The sequence below is a fragment of the Hesperophylax consimilis genome, unplaced genomic scaffold (assembly GCF_061612785.1).
Source record: "Hesperophylax consimilis isolate HC1 unplaced genomic scaffold, BYU_Hcon_1.0 scaffold_33, whole genome shotgun sequence".
Taxonomy (NCBI): Eukaryota; Metazoa; Arthropoda; class Insecta; order Trichoptera; family Limnephilidae; genus Hesperophylax; species Hesperophylax consimilis.
The window spans coordinates 2,270,442-2,295,397 of record NW_028301263.1 but is presented as its reverse complement, the minus strand read 5'-3'; the positions used below and the strand labels follow the sequence as shown (position 1 = coordinate 2,295,397).

Sequence of the window (24,956 nt, the reverse complement as noted above, 5' to 3'; positions counted from 1 at the left end):
CTCACGGGTAGCAATAAAGATGTCTCTCATCGATCGATCTCAGTCCGGGGTTTGTAGTTTTCTCCGTTACAAGCGAAACTAAATTTTGGACCCTTTTTAGAATAATATCTCTTTTACTTTTTAGTAAAACTAATTGTCTTTTTTGTTTGTCTTCCATTTTTAGAATTATTTGCAAACTAAAAGTTTAATTATTTATAAAATAATGCGCAAGAAACACAAGTGTACTGGGCGACAATTTGTAGCGACGAATTATAGTGGAGAAGTAATTTACCAAATAATTAAATATATTGGCCGATACCTCAAAGCGATGTTTACGTACGTACTTAGGTTGGCATTAATACACATAGACGAATATATATTACGCTGTAATATCTTTGCGATTTGCACCGAATAAATTTGCTACAACAAGATCGATAAATAATTTAATTACCCAAAATATCAAAGAGTACCAATACCTAGGCATGTAATTTCAAATAGCGGACGAGTGTTGCTAACTGAATCCTTGCACAAATGAATGCGATTGAATAGGAACAAAACTTCATTTAAATAATGCGGCTCAAGTGACCAAATGTAATTCTGTATTTAAATAATGCGGCTCAAGTGACCAAATGTAATTCTGTATTTAAATAATGCGGCTCGAAGTGACCAAATGTTGCGGCGTGAATGGACTGTAATTTGCAGTTTTTTGTGATATTGTTTGATTGACTTGCCAATATCTGCTGTCGGCACCTTCCACTTTGCTCTGCTTTAATCACCGGTAGGTTTAATTGTTAGTATTGGAGGAGGTCAAGGAAAGGGAATAGTGATATTGGATTTGGAAATGGTTCAATGCGTTATCGATTGCTATTTTTATGCACTTTTCACGGCGTTCTTTGCGGTATAACATTTGCCGGTTATAGCGCGGCGCGGTGGTTTTAATAACTCAAGATAGGTTATGCGGAAAGCGGTTGTACTTGCGGCGCGGTTACTTAAACAACTGACTCATGTAGGTAAAAGGCGCGGAACGCGGGTGGGAAACAACAGAACCAAATACTTTGCAACAATAACTGGCCCGAGCACTAATATAAATTAATGTAAAGCTCGATTGGATTCTCATTTGGAGAGAAGAAAGGATTTTCTTATTTTTAAATTCAAATTAACTAAATCTGTTCGAAGAACGAACAGGGGTTGGAATAGCCGCACTTTAAAGGGCTATTCCACACTGATAAGTATAAATGAATTATATGGCTTGTGACAGGCGATGCGAAAACACAATACATAACGTTAATTCACAATCAACTTACCGGGAGGGGATGGTGAAATCTGCATAGTGAGCATCATCTGTCAGCACTGGAACGTTTAGCGTGGTTGTTAGCACTCGCTATTTTAGATTAAATTGCGATAAAAAATACGTATTATGATTACTCCGATAAGACAACCGGCGATCGATATTTGACAGGACGAACGGTTTTTGTGCAACTGGTTCGGCTCACGGCTCCGTGGTTTTAGCTGACGTGTGCGAACTTAAACTACACAGTTCAAATTCTGACGATACGATTGGTTAGTACACGGCCTGTCAAAAGCAATCGGCGTTACGGAACAAAATCACTATTAAACTTATTGCGAAATAGATTTGAGGCATCAGCAGAATACTACCTGCTCATTAAATAATAATATCTTCTGTGACAACATTTAGACTGTATAGAAGTAATATAACTTACCAATAACGTGTCCGCCATTCATATCGACATCCATACAGGCGATGGACGAGTTCTTGTTCATGTTTCTCATCTCCTGGCCGTCGGGTCCTCGTCTACGAGATCTCCGCCTCGTGCCTGAGTTGGTGCGCAGGAAGCCCTCCGGGAACCAGGTGATACCAGCGGCCCTCTTCATGTGCGTAGTCACCAGCACTCCCACAAATAGACCGGCAAATATGATGAAGATCAACCCGCCGATCACGTAGCTCATGTTAGTGGGAGTCGTGTTGGTAGTATTGTGATGAAATAGGTTTCCTCCAAAAGAAAGTGTATTTAAGAAAACTCACCTCCAAACTGGCAAGGATTAGAATCACACTCATTGATCTGTGTCTGGCACAGCAGCCCCGTGAAGCCGGGATGGCAGTTGCATGTGAAGCTGTTCTGTCCGTCGATGCACTCGCCGCGGTGGCACGGCGAGGACTGACAGTCATTGATGTTTGTCTCGCAAGACATGCCCGTGTAGCCCAGCGGACACTCGCACGAGTAGCCGGCAATAGAGTCGTGGCACACGCCCTGGTTGCGGCACGGGTTCGATACGCAGTCGTCTATGTTGTCCTGACAGCCGGAACCCGAGAAGCTGCAAAACAAAATATTATTATAATATCTATATATACAAATCGACAGTTTAAATTAACTAATTTTGTTTTATTGTTTTTTATACAAATTTACAGTTTAATTCATTTTATTGATTGATGAAATTTTGCACACTTAACCTTCCAAACAAGAGGAAGGTCACCGTCTATATCTTTTTCCAACCCTGGGGTCACTGCCATTGGCGGAGTTCGAGTATTTCGAGAAACTCCGCACACGCAATATAACTTTCAGTGTTCATTGAAAAACTGGCCGTTGTCATGATGTTTTGTTTATGTGCTGGCTATGTGTATGAATGAATCAAAAAATTGTTGCCGAATGTGGTTTTTTCCTATCTACAATGTAAGTTACAGTGGGTTGAATATGGGTGACAGAGTTTTCCAAGCCTTCGCTGTCCAAGGCTGGCAGTGAACCTGTTAAAGCAGAATTTTGATAAATCGATTTATTAATGAAATAAATGGTTTTTGAATTGACATTTACAAGACATTGATGCATTGAATCACCATAACCACGTGTTTCATGGTTATCAATACATTAAAGTTACAAAGTGTAAACAATTTAATGTAAGATTTTGGGCCGATAAAGTAAAAGAAAATAAATATTATAAAGCGATCAATGGCGCTGGTTCGTTGGTTGGAAGATATGGAGTGACAGCGGCATAACAAAGACCCCCCGAGATGAGACTAATCATGGCACTGATTTTGCCAGTTTTTCTGTATGGCGTGGAAAGATGGACACTTAGAGCCAGCAAAAGGAAGCTGATAGATGCCCTCGAAACGTGGTCCTTGGGATACCGGTAGAATGACCAGCAATCCCATCTGCAATCTATGTTTTAAAGATTCAATCTGTTTGTTAAAATAGGAGCTTCTGTAATTGAATTCGTCGTATATTATGTTGGTAAAGAAACAGTATTAACTTACCCTATAGCGCAGTTGCAGCGGAAGGTGTTGATGAGATCATTGCAGATTCCTCCGTTGAGACAGGGAGTACTGGTGCACTCGTCAATATCGATCTCGCACTGGGTACCGGTGAAACCTGAACAAAAAGTCAACATAATTATAAAACAAGAAAAATATCTAATTTCGCACTACACGATACTGTAACGCTGTCTGGCAAATTGGCTAAAGAAGGAGGAAGCACAATACCGCATAATAACCCATAAATTAATCACAAGCAATGTAAATTAAAATGTAAAAATGTACCATGTTTATATTATACCACTTGAAGTGGATCTATTAATAAATAAATAAAATATTACTTTTGGCTGAGAAAATCGGAAATCATACTCATATTTGCTTTTTATTTTTAAATATGGAATACTTGGAGCAGGTGGATGAATTTGTGTATTTAGGAAGCATGTTTACGAGAGATGGGAAGGCTGACAGAGATATTGAAAGAAGAGTAAATGCAGGTAACTCCATTCATGGAGGACTGAACGCAGTTGGCGCTAACAAAAAATTGTCCAAAGAAGCGAAGTTAGCAGTCCACAATGGAGTGCTGGTACCTACCCTGATGTATGGAAGTGAGGCATGGAACTGGCAAAGAAAGGATGAAAGTAGATTGAATGCTGTTGAAATGAGATCCCTGAGGCGTATGTGTGGTAAAACCATGTATGATCGCGTGAGGAATGTGGATATCCGCAAAGAGTGCAAGGCTGATGTAAGCGTAATGAGTAAGATCAAGAAAGGGACGCTTAGATGGTTTGGGCATGTAGAGCGAATGAGCGAAGAAAGGAGTGTAAGGAGAATATACGATGCAAATGTGAATGGTAGCAGAAGTCGGGGACGCCCGAGGAAGACATGGCATGACCAAGTGAATCAGATACTTGAGTCGGGCCATGTCAAGAGTATGTCAGAATAATAGAAGAGTATGTATGAGACGATGTATGAATGTGAATGAGGCAAGGAGCGTGTGCCAAGACCGAGTTGTTTGGCGGTCCGTCCTCTCTGTCTACCCCTGCGGGGAAACGGCGTGATGGTTAGTTAGTTAGTTAGTTAGTTCATAGAGCTACAATTGGAGGAGCTACTGCATACTAAAATCTCGTCTATACTTGTTCCATTGTTAGAACGCGATAAGCGGTGCACATAGACTGGAATCGGTAGTTTTAGTTATAGCTTTGGGAGAGTTGGATGTCAGTTGGAGGTCTAAAGCGAAACCTCTTTTTTCGCTACATCAATGCAAACATTATTGTTCTAATAATATGACAATTAAGTGAGAATAATTGTAACCCCTAGGGGCCCTGCATTTGCAGTGTCGAAGAATCGTGCCCACGCACGTTATGAAGCACTGCAAATACAGTGTCGACCATGTTTCATTTTGCCTTTGGATATTACCTCTACTGGGTTAGTCAAAGACAAAAATAAAAATGTCAGTTTATTTATTGAAGTTTCTTGCTTCATTGGGTTAAAATCAGTAAAATTTCTCGTAAGATATCCGAAATAAAAGAATATTAATTTCAAGTATATTACATTATTGGAGTCAAACAAATTGCGTACAATGCAAAATAAAAAGTAACTTTCATTCATAATGTTATTCACGGATGCACGTAATCAATCACGCTTTAATTTCCCACGGAGAATGATTTATATAAGATTTCATAATGTTATTCACGGATGCACGTAATCAATCACGCTTTAATTTCCCACGGAGAATGATTTATATAAGATAATATTAGTGATAAACTTCAGACAAAGAAAATATATAACAATCATAGACATATGAATATTAGTAGACCTGCCCTAAGTGATTAAAAGCGTATTATCCCCACTCCCCATACCGGTTCCATTGGAGCCGGCTGGGCTCGCGTATGGCCTCAAGTGAAATTTGAAAACGTGACGTCATCATTCTTGTGCGAACTATGGTCGAGGCATCATCGGTTCATTTTACGAAATAACACGGCAAAATGTTGACTTGTACTATGAAAACTTGTAAAAATAGATGTGAAAAAGAGAATAAACCCAATTGTCGTATTACATTCCATATATAAGCATTATTTTACTTTATTTTAAGCATATTCACATCGTATAATATAGATCAGTTTTAGAAACATATTATACTATCACATCGAGAAACGTCTGGACGGGAAACACAGTAAGGACTTCGAGCATCTAATATGGATGAAGAATTCCAAATAAACTTACACTATCAGACAGTACATTTATATAAATACTCTTTAATAATAATTAATTTATTTTGTGTATCTACATAATAAACCCTTTTGCTGCCCGAATGTAAACACAATCTATGTAGATACTCTCACGCCAAGGGTTTTTAGAATTTTTTATATTGCGTCATTAGTCATTGTACTGGACACCTACGCCAGTGACATTGACTGTAAATGCCGGTTTCCTCTGGGGGTACCTTGGGTAAGGATTTGAAAAGTAACACAACTTGCGAAAGTCGTCAGACAACTGACTGGTTGGGCGGGTTGGGCCAGTTGTTTGCGTATTTATTGGGTTCAAATACAATAATTTCTACACGTGTAAATGTGGAGCAATTATTCCTTAATCTAAACATATGCTAAGGTCCCACGGTTTGTCGTGCGACTAATTCACCCTTGAACTGGCGATATGACACGTGGTTCGAATACAATAATTTCTACACGTGTAAATGTGGAGCAATTCTTTTTAAATGTAAACATATGCTAAGGTCCCACGGTTTGTAGTGCGACTAAACAATAATAATAATGATTGGATTATTTATATAGCGCCGTTTTCGTGAGAAAATCACCTCAAGGGCGCTTAACAACTTAATTTATGCGTTGATCACTTAGACTTAATTACTTTGGTTTATAACTAAGTTTCATAGATAGAGAGAGACTTATAACTAAGACTAATGTCGAGTGATTTACAACTAAGACTTTTAACTAATGACGCTATACATATTTTTATGACCAAGTGGGCATTTTTACACAATACCGCTACAAAACGACTTACAACTACGGCTTAAACTAGAGATTTACGACTAACATACATATTTAATTTATATTTACAAATACCGATTGTTATGTGATTTCTGCGCGTGGTGTCAGTTATAAAATATTTAAAAAAAATTGTTTACGCGTAATAAACGGTTAATAACGGTGAAAGAAAAGTCGAATAGAAAATCCAAAGGATTCTTCATCATACAATGCGTTACATCAGACAAATATTCATTTTCTTGATTATTTAATAATTATTTAGGTATATCCATCTGCTGTCCGGTACAGTCATTATTTATTATCCTCAGCACTTAGAGATTGTAAATTATTACCGAAACAAAAAAACTTGTTTACGTTACACTCTTGAAAAGTCTAAGCAAGATATCTTTATGAATTGATGCATTATTTGATGAATAAAAACTATCTATGAAACATCAACAAACTTCGACCCGCCGCCATTATCAACCTATATGTTACATGGTTACATCAAGTGTACCTATATGTTACATCGTATGTCGCTACACACGGCCATGAGAGGGATTCTTTGTTTCTTTGGAAGATTTTATGATAGTTAATAATTCAGATTATGATTTTGTTTACATAAAATGGTCGATATGAAAATAACGTTCGACAAAAAATTCATAAACAAAAAATGTGCCGCGTGGAGGCAACCGCTTAGGTATATTTTTTTAGCGTGTAGAAGGTTCTGTGATACCATTATGCGCGCTCTACACTCGCGGCGCGAACGGCCGCGAAGGCCGCGAAACGCGAGTGTGGATCTTGTTCACGCCTTCGCAATCTTCGCGTTCGCGCTTCGCGCCATTCCCCGATTTTTGTCGGTTTTTTGGCCCGCGACAAAGGGTTTGCGGTTTTAAGTCGCGAACAAGACTGAAACTTTGCGAGTGTGGATGGACACAGTTCACGCGCGGATCGCGGCGTATATTCACGGCGTGAATTCACGGCGCGACTTCGCGCGCGAGTGTAGAGCCAACATTACAATTTTTTTTTCCAAACGGTTGTAACTGAATTTATTCTATATTTATAACATTTATACCAGGGCTTCCCAAACTTTTTTCAACTGTGACGCCCTTGGGAAGTTGCCATATTTTTGCGACGCCCCCCCCCCCACAATTTGTCACAAAAACTCCAAATAGTATCTAATTTTTTTATTAGAAAATAAAGAACACAACATAAAAACAAAAATGGAAGCAAACAAAAACGAAAAAAAGCATTTTTTTCTTTGGTATTAATGAGAAGGATGTGCTTGCTTTTCTGAGCATAGTTTCTCAAAACGAGGCTGAAATCGCCACTCTCGTCTCTGCCTCTAAATTTATTTTTGATCTGTACTTATTCTTAATTACTGCAACTGCAGAGAAACCTGTCTCACACAAGTATGATGTCGCAAACGGTAATAAAACCTTTAACGCTGCAGTGCTGATGGAACGATATTCTTGATAAACTGAGCTCCAAAATTCAAGTGGCTTATCCTTATTATATTGCAGCTTAAGGCTGGAGTCACAGGACAATTCTATTAACTGCTCTTCTTCTGCTGTCGAAAGTGTTGATGATGAGGTCGACTGGAAAGGGTTTCTAACCCAGTCACATTGCTCCAGATTTTCGGGAAAATATTTTTCAAAATGTTCGCTCAAAGATGACAAGTGCTGGGTAAATATGATTTTTAAAGAAGGGTCGAGAATTTCTGTCGATTTTTCTTGTAGAATGCCTTGTAAAGCAGGGAAACATTCGGAACTTACTTGATCTTCTTCTAATTTTCGCTATAAAGATTGACTCACGACGCCCCTGGGATGATCCCGCGGCGCCCCGGGGCGTCGCGACTCACAGTTAGGGAAGCCCTGATCTATACAATATAAAATTCATTCGGCACCTACACACAATACGAGCGGCGAATATAATTGTTTAATAATGATGTAGCAGTTATTAATTTATTTAAATGTGTTATATTGTTTAGGTTTTGTGAACATACTTAGAAGCGGGGAATAAATAATTTTCCTTACTTTATTAATTAATAAACCAAAACCAATTCATACATTCATTTAGTGACAGGCTGCATATTTTTCTGCTCCCAATTTAAGTGCTCCGCAAAGTGTTTATTTTTGGCAAAAACAAACAGTGAAGCTGATGATTAAATTAAACAAAGTGCGCACTATCGATTGGAATAATAATAATCAATTAGTAACATATCTTCTACAAACCACATTTGAAAATAAATAAATATTTTAAACATTCTGAAACTGTCAAACTGGTGACAACAATATTTGTGCAGTACTACTGGTTGTAAAAGTGTAAAGTGGAGTAAGTTTGTGAAAAAATAAATATGGCCAATCTACACAAATTCATGGAAGAAGCAAAGGAGGTAGTTAGTGAACTACTTCTCGCAGTGCAAGATTCCAGTAAAAAGTTCAGTAAAGACCAACAAATTATTGTGACAAATAAAGCCACAAACATTTTATCATTATTAGGGCACCTGGCAATTGAAATGTCGGAAGATAAAAATAAAATAGAAATCGCGAACAGAGAAAAAACATATGATTACCCTCAAAATAAACAAAAAAATACAAAAAATAAATATTGTCTAATGATTAGTCCTAAAACAAACAGTGACTCTTCTGACTCGATTCTAAAAAAAATACAAAAACATATTAAAACTAGTAAACTGGGAATATGTATTGAAGGCATCAAAAAAATATCCCGAAACAGAATCATCATCGAGTGTTTAAAAAAAGAAGATGCGAAGAAATTACAAATGGAGATCTCAAAAGTAATAAATGATGTCGATACTAAGGAATTAACAAAAAAAAACCTACTTTAATTTTCAAGGGAATATTTAATGATTATGATAAAGAAGATTTCACTTGTGACATCATCGAACAAAATGAAGAAATTAAAATTATGTCGGAAAATAAGGAACATAAACCTGTGTTCAACGTCAAGAAAATAATTAAAAATAAATTTAATGATACATCTAACTATGTGGTTGAAGTAGAGAGTGAAACCCGGAAAATACTCTTAAACAAAGATAAAATTAAAATCGGATACCAAAGAATCTTTGTTGAAGACGCAAATCCTGTAATGCAATGTTACCACTGTTTACGCTTCGGACACGGTGCTGCAAGATGTCTGCAGAGAGAGAAGAACGAAAAGCCTGTTTGCAGTTACTGCGGTCTCGACCACACATACAGCGAATGCGGGAACAAGGACAAACAACCAAACTGCAGAAACTGTTGCACTCAAAATGAAAAATATAAAATGACATTTCCAGTTAATCATAGGGCAAATGAAAAAAACAACTGTAAGGTATATAAAAAAATGCTCGCAATTGCTGAACAAAATATTGAATATTAATTTTTACTTATCAAAAAAAATGCAACAATATATTTTAAATAAGAATCTTTTGTTATATTGTAGTATTTTGATAATTAATGAAGATAATCAATTTTATTATTTTTCGGAATAACTTATTGAGTAAAACCTCAAATTATAATATTTAAATATTGAAGACAATATTAGTGATTCTTAAACGCAAATCTGAAACAGAAAAATCAGAAAAGGAAACGGTCACATCTGGGACTCGAACCCAGGACCCTTGTCTTTCCGGGACAATGCTCTACCAACTACCAATACGAAGTATGATACAGTTAAAAGTGACCGAGGGGAATAGGGTCCCATTAGCGCAGTTGGTAGAGCATTGTCCCGGAAAGACAAGGGTCCTGGGTTCGAGTCCCAGATGTGACCGTTTCCTTTTCTGATTTTTCTGTTTCAGATTTGCGTTTAAGAATCACTAATATTGTCTTCAATATTTAAATAATCAATTTTATTTACATGCGTATGTGATATGTAAGTTTTCTTCTTTTAAGATGCTTGTTAATATTAAATTAACACATCAAAAGTTACACACTTTTCTTTACCAGATCCAGAATATTAAAATACATTTTATAATCATTGTTTATAGGCCTACACTATTTACTACTACAAATAACACATCTGCCCTGATGATGGACGCTGCAATGCTGTCCGAAACGTTGGCTAAAGAAGGAGTTAGCGCAACACGGCATAATACCCCAAAAACAAATAACAAAAAAAAAAATTAAAAAATAAAATAAAATAAAATAAAATAAAATAAATAAATAGTTCATGTATCGATCATTTCTACGTGCGAATAAGCGGTAAACTGCCCGCTGGATTAACCAGTACAATCTTCGCATGTGTATGTGACTATAACATTGCCGATCACAACACAACAGCTATAAGTCTATAAAGTATACGCTATAACTCGATAGATAATTTAAACTCAAATGAAATAAAGTTAAAATTCTTTCGCAAAAACTGGTTGATAAACATATTTGTAATTATGATTGGAAATCGCTTCTAAAGGAAACCGAATGTTCTGTTATTTATTTGAAAATTAAAAATTATTTTGATGACTTGTATAAAAAAAGCACAATTGAAATAAGCAAAAAATCAAAAAACCGACCGCATGCCATAAATGAATGGATATCTACTGATGCACTTTATAAAATTGAAAAAAGAGATTTTTTATACAAACGTTGGAGAAATGCTCCAACGAACAAATACTATGAAAAAGAATATAAGTGTTTTCGAAATATTTTAAATAAATTGTTAATAAAATTAAAAACCTCATACTATAATGATAAATTCAAAAATATATTTCAAGACTCAAAAAAAACATGGGACGAATGTAATCAAATTTTAGGAAAGAAATGTAAAAATGATTGTGACCAAGTTGCATCCAAATATTTGATGAAAGATCGGACCGAAGAAAGCGTAACAAATTACTTTGTTGATTATTTCTCTGACAATGTTTGCAATATGTTACATAAATGTAATCACAGGACAACTGGGTTTGAACCAGAGGAGATGCCTCAAAGCATGTACCTACCTAGGGCTAAAATTGCTGATATAGAAAACATTGTGAAGCAACTTAAAAGCTCTTCTCCTGGAATCGATAATATCAGAATGAGCGATATTAAAAAACATATATTAACATTAGGTCCAATTATAACTAGAGATGTTCCGACTAGTCGGCGACTAGTCGGTAAAGCCGACTATCCGGCCACTATTGTAGTCGGCGATTAGTCGGCGACTAATCGGCAAAGAGCGCCGACTATCCGGCTTCTTACGTTGTATGTATTTCTCAATAATATGAATGCGGGGGAACTACATGAAATAAAAACCTTGATTATATATATTTTCTTTTTATAATCAGTCTTATACATTAAAAAATGTAAAGCAATCTTTCCTTTGGTAATCACTTTTTAAAATTACTTGCTTGTAAAAAAAACATAATTATGAAATTTATTGAACAAAATTAGTATCTATCCTAATTAACATAAAAAACAACATAATATCTTCTTATCTTCAATGAACATTTAAAAGTATTTCTTATTATTAATATAAAAAGTAGATTTTTTAAATTAACAAACTCAGTTATATGTATTAAATCAAGATTGTATGTTATGTACAAGATGCACAGTAATATATGTATACATATATTATATATATATCCAAAAATTCTAAACATGAAATGTTTGATAAAAACAAAAAAAATGAAAAAAACATATTTCTTATAACCATACCTACATAATCTAATCAAATCAAAGTCACAATTGTGACAAACAAAAATATCATAATCTCCTTATATTTTTTATAACTTACTTATATTTTTTGATTAAGGGTAAATTATGATGTAAGAAGACTAAAGCTTCTGCCTTTCTGGTAGCAATCGATTTCTTTTTGTTTCATATATGTTTCCGGCCTCTGAGAACAGCTTCTCACTGTAAACAGAACTTGCGGGACAGCAGAGGTACACTTTGGCCATGCGCGACATTTCAGGGTACCTAGAACTATCCCCGAAACCGTAATCGGCTTAGCCGACTAGTCGGCCGACTAGTCGGTCTTATTACAACCGACTAGTCGGCTAGTCGGCTAGTCGGCGAAAGTCATAATCGGCACATCTCTAATTGTAACCCATTTTGTAAACAGAATCTTATTTGAAGCAAAAATTCCAGATGATTTAAAATGTAGTATTATCAGACCCATTTATAAAGGAGGTGATCACACCATTTTGGGTAATTATAGACCAATCAGTATTTTGCCATCACTCGAAAAAATTCTTGAAAAATACATTCAAATTAAATTAATAAAATATTTGGAAGATTTTTCTATTATTGATACTAACCAATATGGATTCCAAAAAAAAAGGGCACTGAAGTGCTACTTCAAAAGTTTGCCAGCTTGATAAATAATAATTTAAATAATAAACATCATGTATTAGTCTTATTTATAGATTATTCCAAGGCATTTGACACTATTAACCATAAAAAATTGTTGAAAATACTAGAAATCATAGGAATAAGAGGGAAACTTCTAAAACTATTTGAAAATTATTTGAACAACAGGTGCATGCAAATAAAGCTTTTGAACACATTAAGTAAAAAAAGAAAAATCTTAGCAGGTGTTCCTCAAGGTTCCATATTAGGTCCTATTTTATATATAATTTATGTATCTTTTATTAAATTTATTTTTAAACATGTAAAACACTTTGTGTACGCGGATGATACTGCATTGGTGTTTTCTTGCAGTGATTTGCAATTATGTATTGAACTTTTACAAAAAGATTACATTAAACTTTTAAAATGGTCTCACGACTCTGGCCTAATCATAAATGCAAAAAAAACTAAATTGATACACATTAGATCACCCAATGCCAAGGTAAATACTATTATACCCGAAATTAAAACACACAATTCAGATTGCCTACATGTTGCTATCTGTCAAGCGGGACGTGATTATTTACTAAGAGATGTTCTGCGAATTTTGAAAATGTGCTCTTATTATTATAACATCTTATATGTTCTTTGTATCTAGTTGAAAAAGCCCTTCCCCGATATAAGTAGCGTTGCAATCGGCGTGGTCACATTTTAATTCATATATGTCACTATTATTAAGTTTAGGATTTCTACTTTTAGAGTTTTTAAGGTTTGTTCCTATGTTATTATTGGTTTTGAAAGCTATATTTAGACCGCATTTTTTTTTATTTCTTTTGCTATTTTTATGGATATTGGACCGATAAATTCGAGACATGCAAATTTTTCGATATTTTTATTATTTGCCGGATATATTAAATTAATTTTATTTTTATATTTATTATTTTTTATAATTTTTTCAATGTTATTTATGTTATATCCATTATTAACCGTGATCGTTTGTATCGTTGCCTTTTCTTTCTCATACGCTTTATTTAGGGAATGTTAATGAGTCTATGTACCATGGAATGGTAAGCTGATAATTTATGAGACCAAGGATGAGTTGAATCTGCATTTATTGTAGTGTCTGTAAAAGTTGGTTTTCTAATTTACGTCTAAAGAAATGAATTGACAGTTATGCGGAAGATCAAAGTTGTTAATTTTGTTAACAAGTTCTATTGAGTTTTTGACACTGTAACGTGGTGAAAAATTAGTATATTTTTTAAAGATGAAGTTAAGTTTTTTCGCTAAGTTTGTTGTAGGAGCATTTATAAAAGATACCACGGGTCTTATTGGAATGTTTTCTTTATGAATTTTGGGTTGGCCATACAGAGCAGGGGCTCTTGGCTTCATAACCCTGGCGCTTTTTTTATTTTTTATTTTATTTTATTTTAAATACATAAACGGCTATACTGCCTTTTATAAATAAACATATAATAGAGTACAAAGTATGAAAAATAATATCATTACATTATAGTAGTTTTAAACTTAAAAATAAAATACAATTATTTTGTGTATCACAACCAAAAATAACAAAAAAGAACAATGAGAAATATCATCATTTCATTTCAACATCTCCATATTGCGTATATAAAGTTACATTATGGAAAAATAATTTTTGAGTGCATGTTTATATTGCTCTAATTTTAAGAAATAAATGTCGCCGATGTTGGCATGTTCATTTCCCAAAATGTGTAATCGACTGATTGGTGAGTAATAATGTGATAATGTATGTGTGTTATTATAGTAGAACGGTAGAGTCAGTCTATTGTTAGCGCGACCAGGGCAATGAAATCGTATTAGTTCTATTAAATCAGGGGTATCCAGGACCGAGTGAATTATTTTATATAATATTAATAGATCACAGATTTTTCTGCGATCTGATAAATTTACGAGATTAGTCCAGTTCAATATCAAATTATAGTCCACGGATTCTCTTGGAATACCTATTTTTAAAATTAATATACCTAAGGAATCTATAGCCCAGTCAATGAAGGGAAAAAAAGACCCAATGTCGGAACTAATTCCCCGGAAGCTGAATTTCTCACAGATGTTAGAAGACCTTTAAACATGTATTTTTACAAAAGTCCCCGACTTTCCCCCTTGTGCTTCCTTCCCCACCCCCTCTTGAATATATTTTTCAAAGCCTTTCGAAATACGCTAATATCTCCTTAATGGTTTTATTAAATCAGATCATTTATTTTTTGTTTAGTTTTTAATTAGTTGTTCTATAAAATTGTATTCTTTCATTTTTGCGAGAAAAGCTATAAAATCTCTACAATTTATTAGTAAAGGAAAAATATCAGTTTTTAAAATAGTATTTCAGAATATATTTGCACATAACTTTTTTCTGAGCCTGTTAACGAAAAAAAATAAATCAACAAAACTTGTAGACAATATTTTTAGCTACAAAATAATGTATATAATGATGGGTTTTAATTTATAATAAGGCACGTAGGCTGAATAAGGAGCACGGCGCGCGGCAGCGGCTCGAACGCGCAGCGGTTCGCGGCGCAGCGAGAAATTACAAAAACCTAAGGAAAGTAATGATTAATTCATGTGTTTGCTTTATTTTTATAACAAATTCATCTAACGTTGAAGAGTTTTATTGTTATTTACCAGTTTTAGTTCGGAGGGGAGGGGGAATATAAATATTTTCCCCTACCCAATGAAGCGCTTTCATTATCCACCAACCGCCGTGCCCCGGTCTGGATAAACAGTCGTATTATGTTGTATGATTGTAACTTATTATTTAAATAAAGTTATGTGAAAGAAGCCAAAAATACCTAAGACAGCGTGGGATTACCCTTTCATCACATTAAAATATTGCAGACTTATGTTATGGCGAAGTTCTAAAAAATCTTTTGTGGAAATTCTCACTATGTGCACTTATCAACAATAAAATACCGAAACAACAAATCACTTAAAATAGTGCATAGATCTAAAATGGTTTACTTTCAAACAAGCTTCTTAAAATATTATAATGACAAAACGGTTTGTAAATTATATACTTATCAATATTATCTATGACAAAATTAGGCAAATACTTATTCAAATAATTTTCTAGTCAAGGGAGTCTTCCATTTCTTCGTCATACTGGGGTGTGTTCAGACATGATAATCCGTTACAGTTGTCGCACATGGCAGAGTAGGTAAATCCAGATTTTCTGCAGCCACAGTAATTTCCACATCCAGACTTGCAGGAACAGGACACCAAAGAAAGAAGGTCATCAGGAGCAAATGGTTTCATAAATTTCTTCTTTCCACCATTTTCATACCTCCATCCCCAGTTTATAGGGTTTAGTTTGTTTCCTAACCAAAACTGTACTTGCAAATAAACTCTCAACAAATTTTGATGACACTATTCTGAAGTCGGTGGTAGTTTTGCCAAGTCAAATTTAGATTTAAAAGCTAATTTTGTCGTTAGTCTGGTAAATTTATAGTATCGAGCTTCGTTTAAATTAGAGAAGCTACCAAGACCATACATGGCGAGAGCGAATTTTTCTCCATTTTGCAACAAGTTCTCTTCAGTTGCATCTTTTTTCCAGAAATGCCCCAGCTGTGCATTTTGCTTCGGGATTGTTTTTCATCATGTCAATAGCTTTTAGCTTTCCTAACCCATATAAAGGTGAGGTCGTATCACAGCCCGTAATAGTGCGTAAATAGCATGTGATTTAGAATATATTTACGTATCATTAAAGGTTTCTTTATGATGTAGAAAGTTCTTGAAGGGGCCTTTCCACCAACATCTTTACAGAAAAAAATAGATTTTCCTTCAGGAGCAAGACTTAAAAATAATACCAAAAGATCACTATCCGTGCCAACAACAATCACTTTTGAGAAGATGTTGAGTTTTTCGATGCCGGTTAGTACAGTGTCAATATCGGCATCACCTGCGGCCGTGACTGTTTTCAAAACAGATTCACTAAATTCATGACACAGTACTTCAATCATTATTTTTGTTGTTATTAGATAAGAAAGCTTCCTTCTTAGTCAAACAACGTGTAGTGAAGTTTAATCCAATATCGCACGATGAGTTGTTAGCCGACCTTCGTCTTTGCTCTTCATATTTTACAGTTGGTTCTTCAGGGTATCCATCGAAAACGACAATAGAATATTTGCCAAATATAGTATGGACGAAACGTGAGTATGATTTAATGATGTCTCCGTAAGAAGTTTCAGTTTCCCAAACAACAGAGTGTAGGAGGTATCCCTCATCGATGACTATTGCAGCATTTTCCAAATTAACTTCGTCATGAATACTTTCGCTAAATACTTTCGCCATACATGATTTTGTTCCTTTACGAAGGAAGACTTCATCAAAAATAGACGGGGGTCTTGAAGCCAATTCATATCCTAAGTAGGTCTAAAGCTTGCTAGGACTATCACTAATGCACAGTATTCTGTTAAATAGCTGCTGGGGGTTTACTGCAGCTTGTCTCGTCCTAACACTTGCGGATTTGAATCTTGCTAGGTAGTCACCATGTCTTTCCTTTTCAGTCTTATATATCCAAAATTACATCCTTTCATTTTTTGAACAGCTGCCAGGCCCACCTCATAAGCATTATCACAATTGACACTATTATCTGAAACAAACCCTAAAGATAAAGACATCAACTCCCCTGAGAGCTTGGCGAACGGGCTGTGCTGTCTTAGCCATGATGTATATTTTCCTATATCCAGCTCACCCCTTTTCTTCCGTGATTCGCGCAGCTCAACATGCTGTTCACTAAAATCAAATTCTATACCTATGAATTCTTCAATACTCTCTTGCACTTTCACGCAGTAAGTGATTCCAAGTTTCCACTTTGAAAAAGCGCCGTCAGTGATTCCGCGCCCATGTGTCAAACCGCCAACTGACTTCATTGGTCGCATGAGACACTGCTCGATGATCATGTCCGTCCACGTACCGGACCAATATCTGTCGCTTCTTCTTATTATAAAGTACCCATTTTTAGTGAATAGTTTATATTATTCTTTGGTTATTCTTGATTCGAGTTGCAACATACTTTGAACGTACATATGTGCTGATTTTGCGTATGGTAAATGTCCTGCCGAGTTGAAAAATGGAAGCATATCAACAATAGTATTTAGGTGCATTTTCCGATTCCCGGACTTCTCTGCAAATATAAATCTAAGCATGAGGTCGATGCAATGTAGAAGGTAAAGCCACAACTTGGCAGTCCTACTCGATGATTCCTTAATCCTGTCTTCACTTGCTTCAGTATATGGAATCGTCTCTTTTAGATTGTCATCATTATTAAACTCCTCCATATCTTTTTTCCGCGTAACTAAATCTTGATACATATTTCTATTTGTCTTAATTTACCATCAATATCTTGCTATTCTTCTCTCATTACGTGGAAAAGAGACGCTGCTGTTTAAGTGTAGGCTCTGTTTGCCCGAGAATATTCATGACCCTGGAGCATGTACCCACATGCTCCAGGGACTTGTGAGGACGCGTAAACTGATTCTCAAAAATTTCCCACATACTTTTATTTAAATAATAAGTTACAAACAATCATACAACATAATATGACTGTTTAGCCAGACCAGGGCACGGCGGTTGGTGGATAATGAAAGCGCTTCATTGGGTAGGGGAAAATATTTATATTCCCCCCCCCCCTCCGAACTAAAACTGGTAAATAACAATAAAACTCTTCAACTTTAGATGAATTTGTTATAAAAATAAAGCAAACACATGAATTAATCATTACTTTCCTTAGGTTTTTGTAATTTCTCGCTGCGCCGCGAACCGCTGCGCGTTCGAGCCGCTGCCGCGCGCCGTGCTCCTTATTCAGCCTACGTGCCTTATTATAAATTAAAACCCATCATTATATACATTATTTTATAGCTAAAAATATTGTCTACAAGTTTTGTTGATTTATTTTTTTTCGTTAACAGGCTCAGAAAAAAGTTATGTGCAAATATATTCTGAAATACTATTTTAAAAACTGATATTTTTCCTTTACTAATAAATTGTAGAGATTGTATAGCTTTTCTCGCAAAAATGAAAGAATACAATTTTATAGAACAACTAATTAAAAACTAAACAAAAAATAAATGATCTGATTTAATAAAACCATTAAGGAGATATTAGCGTATTCCGAAAGGCTTTGAAAAATATATTCAAGAGGGGGTGGGGAAGGAAGCACAAGGGGGAAAGTCGGGGACTTTTGTAAAAATACATGTTTAAAGGTCTTCTAACATCTGTGAGAAATTCAGCTTCCGGGGAATTAGTTCCGACACAAAACCTTCATTGACTGGGCTACTATGCTGGACTTTTTCAATCGCTTGAATATGGATATTGTAATGTGGAGCCCAAATCGTAGAGTTATATTCCAAAATGCTTCTAACTAGCGTTATATATAAAATGCGAATAGTATCAATGTTACAAAATTGTTTGGTTATTCTAATAATAAATCCTAAAATCTTCATTGATCTATTAATAATATTAGTTATATGGCTAATGAATGTAAGTTTTGAGTTAAAAATAATACCTAGATCATTTATTGTTTCTACTGAGTTTAATATAATTTTGTCAAGATTGTATTCATAAATTGTCGGTTTCTTTATTTTATAAAATCTTATTATTTGACATTTACTAATGTTAAGTGCCAGTTTATTGCATATACACCAATTAAACAAGTAGTTTAAATTTTTTTGTAAAATTATGCAATCAGAAATATTTTTGATTTTTTTTTTATATAATTTTAAATCATCAGCAAATAACAGGATATCAACATCGGAAAAACGTCTACAATGTCATTAATAAATAAAATAAACAGAATTGGTCCTAAATGGGAGCCCTGTGGCACACCTAGTGATGTAGACCCGGGAATATTCCCCGGGGAATATTCCCGGGAACAGGAATATTCCCGGGAATATTCCCCGACCTGAAATAAATTCCCGAAAACGGGGAATTTATTTTATTTTTAATAAAATGGTTTCTACACTTCTCTTGGATGCTTTATTGAGTGTTAGCATGTAAAATAAGCCTGCAAACATTTGCAATAAACGAAGCTGCCTCATCTTTACCTCGTGATATGAAGAACAGCCTGTTGGACGATGATGTTTACTGGACAAGAGTGACATCATTAGCCGATGTTCTGCGACCGATTGTTTCTTGGATTACAAAGCTAGAGGGAGACGATCCACTAACACACAAAGCATTGTATGCTTTTGAGGATATTGAGAGCAGTCTAATTAAAACTCTTCCAGCGTCTCTACTGTCACATGCCGAAGAGAAGCAAATACTGCAAAAGGCGGCGCAGCGCAAAGAATTTGCTATTGCTCCGATACATCTGGCTGCTTCCCTATTAGATCCAGGTTCCCAAGGACATCTGCTAAGCCACGCACAGCAAATTGAAGGAATTGAATTCATTGACCAAGTAGCAAGTCATATGGAGACTGTTGATTTAGCCAATTATAGGGCTAAAAAAGAATCATGGAGCAAGGCATTCCTATGGAAGTGTGTCGATAAAATCACGCCAGTGACCCGGTGGAAGGGGATGTGCGGATTTGATTTGTCACAGGTTGCCATAAGAATATTGACTGCTCCCATTACTTCAGCAGCCAGTGAGAGATCTTTTAGCACGTTTAGTCGCATTCATACAACACAGAGGAATCGTCTAACAACTCAAAGAGAAGGGAAAATAACATTTGTGGCACACAATTGGAAACTTCTTTCCTCTGAAAGAGGCTCTCAAGTTGCTCCCTAGAAAACCCTTTCTTCCACGGATGAGCAGATTGCTTCGCATCATAACGTTTCAAACCTATCTGGTACTCGCAAACGCAAACATCCAATTGACTGTGCTGAGGAAGAAGAAAACGTAGATAATCCTGAGTCGGCAACAACTTCGTCCGGGTCGGATGAAGATGAAGAAGAATATGAAGGTGAAAGTGGAAGCGAAGTTGATAGTGTTGTTAAGTGGGTTTGTGACCCAGGGTACAAATAATAATAACTGTATTTAACTTTGTTCGGTAGAACGCGCCAATCTAGGTTAGAATTAATCATCTAGAATGTTTATACTCAATAATCTCAGGTGTGAAAGTTCGCAACCAAGGTCGCGTGTCAGTATCATGATAGTTTCTTTTTTTAGGAAGGTATCTCAATGTACATAAATAAAAGGCGGTGCATGGATTGATATTACATGTATTGGAAACCTTTTGGACATTTTGCTGATGAGCCCTAGCTCAACAGATTAACAGAATTATATAATTTTGACTTACCCCAAAGACCGACCAGTTTTTAGCTATCTGTATCTAAACTACGGGTGCCGAACATCGCGTTTTCTAATGCCGAACACTGCTTTTCTTGATGGGAGAAGCGACGGAACGTCCCGCACACCCATTCGGCGGCTGACGTAACTCCGTAGAAGCGTGATCCGTCTTCTGGAAAGGTGGATATACTCCTCCTGGCCACATCCATAAACTCCAGCTATCTATAAGCGCGTAGCCGTTCCTGGGGATGCTTCAACCCATACATAGGGCTCTTTCTCGGCCCGTCGAACACGTGCGATGTCGGGATTCAAACTCCAAAAATCAAAAAGAACGAAGTTCCCGCTTGACAGCCATGCATGGCACAAAATATAAATCGCGTATTTTTTTTTTTTTTTTTTTTTAATTTGTGTATTACAGACTTGTGTCCATTTACAATAATAATAATAATAATAATAATTGGATAATTTGTATAGCGCCGTTTTTGTGAAAAATCACCTCAAGGGCGCTGTACAATTTATTTCCTAGGATCTACATTTGTTATTTAGACCAACTGTGCCAGCACGAGGTTCGTCATCCGTTCAGGCATGTGTCTGCCGCCAATATAGCGCTGACATGTATCTGCTGCCAATAAAGAGCGCTGACACAACATCCTCACATAGACAACAAACCTTGGCAGCACCGCTGTGACGCTCGACGAAGACAGAAGATGGAGACTCTGCTGCAAGAGTCCTAGGTAGCGAAGGAACTGTACCAGCTGCTGCAGGGAGAGAGACTACCCCGTCCACCAACTGTGCCAGCACGAGGCTCGTCATCCGTTCAGGCATGTGTCCGCCGCTAATATAGCGCTGACATGTGTCTGCTGCCAATAAAGAGCTCCGACACAATATCCTCACATAGATAACAGACCTTGGCAGCACCGCTGTGCAAAATCACCTCATCCTAGTTTACCTTAGTCTCTCCAGTCACCTCCCAGCCTTTCATGCCACCTAGTGCATCTTCTCGACCCTAATACACATGTAACATTAACTACACAATGTAAAGAATAATAAATAAATGATACGAAACAATAAAAGAAAAAGAATAGAAATAACAAGTTATAAATAGTGATTTTTTACATTCATATGCCTCTTGAATTCTCCAAGGCTACTATTAAAAATATCGATAGTCTTGGAGGCGTTGTTTAACAGCGCCGTACCTCGTGTCATGCTATGCCGAGCCAGTACGTCCGTTCTGCCACGTGGGATACATAGCAGATCATGGTGCCGTCCCTGGCTGTAGTTGTTCGGTACGTATAACTTATAGCATTCCAGAAGGTATGGGCTATCTATTAAATTATTAAGAATTTTGTACGCCGTTACTGCAAGGGCCCCACTCCTCCTCGAGTGGAGACTTTGGTAGCGCGTTTCGGCAAGCAATTTTTCGTGATGCATGAATCGCGGGTACTCTCCGTGCATTCTCAAATACATGTATCTCAAAAACTTTTTTTGAATCTGTTCTAATTTTTCAATGTATTTTTGTTGGTATGGGGCCCATACAGCGGAGGCGTATTCAATTTTAGATCTTATAATGCAGTTTTACAAAGTCATCATTGCCTCGGGATTGGAAAATTGTTTGCAGAGTCTTATGACAAATCCGAGAAGCTTGTAGCATGATGTCGTCAACTGCAATATATGGTCCGAAAACGTAAGTTTGGGATCAAAGACTACCCCAAGGTCCCTGATGGATTTTACTTTTGACAATATATCATTTTTGATGCAATAATCGAATTTGATAGGGTTTCTCGAACGTGTATACGACATAGCGACACATTTTTTTGTATTAAAAAATAATTTATTTTCATCAGCCCATGATGAAATTGAATCTAAATCAGTTTGCAATTTGACACAATCTTGACCATCACAAATTCTCTTAAGTAATTTTAGATCGTCAGCAAAAAGCAGGCAAGTGGAATGTTTGATGCATTCTTGAATGTCATCAATTAAGATTATAAATAGTAGAGGCCCTAGGTTTGACCCCTGTGGCACTCCAGAGAATGCAGAAAATTCTCTAGACCTGTATCCGTCGATGCAAACATATTGTTTCCTATTCCTTAAATACGTGACAAAAAAATTTAGGAGGGGTTTGTCGAAACCAATTCTATGTATTTTTCGTAGCAGTACGTCATGATCTACTCGGTCGAACGCCTTGGCAAAATCCGTGTAGATCACATCAGTTTGATGTTGAGCATCTAATCCTCTTGCTACTCTCTGTGAGAGTTCTAGAAGATTAGAGACGGTGGACTTATTTGATAGAAATCCATGTTGGTTTCCCCAAAGAAACGGTTTAATTTGTTTGTTTAGCTTTTCGCAAATTATTGTTTCAAATATTTTTGGGAGTATTGACAGAACCGCTACTGGTCTATAGTTCTGGACTTCCGTTTTTGTTCCAGATTTATGTATCGGGCTAACCTTGGTAAGTTTCCAGGATTGAGGAAAAGTGGAAGTTGAAATGCTGAGGTTGAAGATAAAGCATATCGGGTTAAACAAATGTTCTTCCAACATGATAATGATATGAGGTGGGATTCCATCTGGCCCCGTGGCCTTGTTGGGCTTTTGTTCCCGAATACACGCTTTGACTTCCTCTGGCTTAATTTGTTCCAGAGATATTGAACCTGTGTTTCTAGGCACCTCAGCCCGGAGACTTTCTACATCTAGGTGAGGGCTCATATGGTTGTATACCGACTGGAAATAGTCCGCGAATCTCTCTGAAACTTGTTGGGGACATTGGATTATTTTATCGACATTCATAAGTCCAATAGGAGTACCCCTACCTGCTTTTTGTGATCTAATATATTGCCAGAAATTTTTGGGGTCTTCTTTGATCCCATTTTCAATATCGGATAAATATTTGTTCTTTTTAAGAGACATCTCTTTTTTGAGATCGGATCTCTTTGCAGAAAATAATAAATAGTCTGATTTATTATTAGTAGCTTTGTACTTCCTGCGAAGAGATTCCTTACATTTGATTTTTTCTATAATATTTTTATCGAACCAAACTGGGTAGCTAACATTTGCTTTCGATAATTTTTTTAAAGGTACACATAATTCAAATATACTAAATAATACAGAGTAAAAATATTCCACAGCTTCGTTGACAGATTTCATGTCGTATAAATATATCCAGTTGAAGTGTGAGAATATTTTTAGACATAGATTAATATTAACGTGTTTAAAATTAAATCCAATCCTACGCAGGATTGACCGTTACTTTGCGGATTCCCGTTCAATCGTATAACGGCGGTCGCGTGGTCCGTCCGTAACAACTTCCGTCCAGCGAAATCACTATTACCCACTTTGGGAATGGTTATTTTTCGGTCACAAAAACGTTTACCGCCGTGCCCGTAAGCAAAATCGCACTCATCGGCGACAAAAAAGGGAATTACATTCCGTACAATTAATTATTCAAAAACGAAAAGCACTGCGACCATCGTCTGTACAGTCCACGAACCCACACGTTGACTGTCCAGCCAAGAAGTGATTTTTTGTTTCCGCCCGGTTCAGATGTTAAATTTTAAATTATGATTCGAAATTTTACCAAAACCAATACCAGCGACAATCGCCCAGTTCCTAACTAGGTTAGAGAATCGGCGAGGATAAATGTGATGATGCAGAACAAATTAATGAATAAAATATTAAAACAAAAGGAGTCTAGCCCTGCATCATAACAGTGTCAGTGTCCAATCGGTATCATCAGATGAACAGTAACAATCTGTGAAGTTGTGTCATTTTTACAATTTTACGATTGATTTTTTATATGTACCGTTTACTAGCATAAATTGTATATAGGCTACTAAAACTGTACAGTATACAATTATATAGAGATACTACTCACTTTAAAATAATTTTGATCGGTGTTTTTTTGTTATTTTTCTCTTGGATCCTATTCCTTTATATATGGGAATAGTTTTTATGGATCTATTCTGCTCTATAAGTACCATATGTGTGTATATTTTATTTTTTATTTAATAAATATTATTCTTTTTGAGGTATTATGTTGTTAAAATCAAAATTCCCCGTCCAGGGGAATATTCCCCGGAAATAAATTCCCGGGAATTTATACATCACTAGGCACACCACTAGTGGCAGAAAAGGCATCCGATATTCCGTCATTTAACTTTACAAAAAGTTGCCTATTTGTTAAATAACTCTCTACCCATTTAAGAAAG

The 24,956-nt window shown here is 36.0% G+C and overlaps 1 protein-coding gene across 1 annotated transcript in view; it reads right to left on the bottom strand.

Moving 5' to 3' along the window:
• LOC149409230 (uncharacterized) overlaps positions 1 to 24,956 on the bottom strand; it is a 240,215-nt gene that overhangs the window by 212,502 nt on the left and 2,757 nt on the right. The window contains exons 2-3 of the mRNA XM_089650022.1: positions 3,248 to 3,362; positions 2,024 to 2,313 (exon numbers count right to left, since the gene is read on the bottom strand). Of these exons, the coding sequence (XP_089506148.1) occupies positions 2,024 to 2,313; positions 3,248 to 3,362 (405 nt within the window). The remainder of the gene's footprint in view (positions 1 to 2,023; positions 2,314 to 3,247; positions 3,363 to 24,956) is intronic.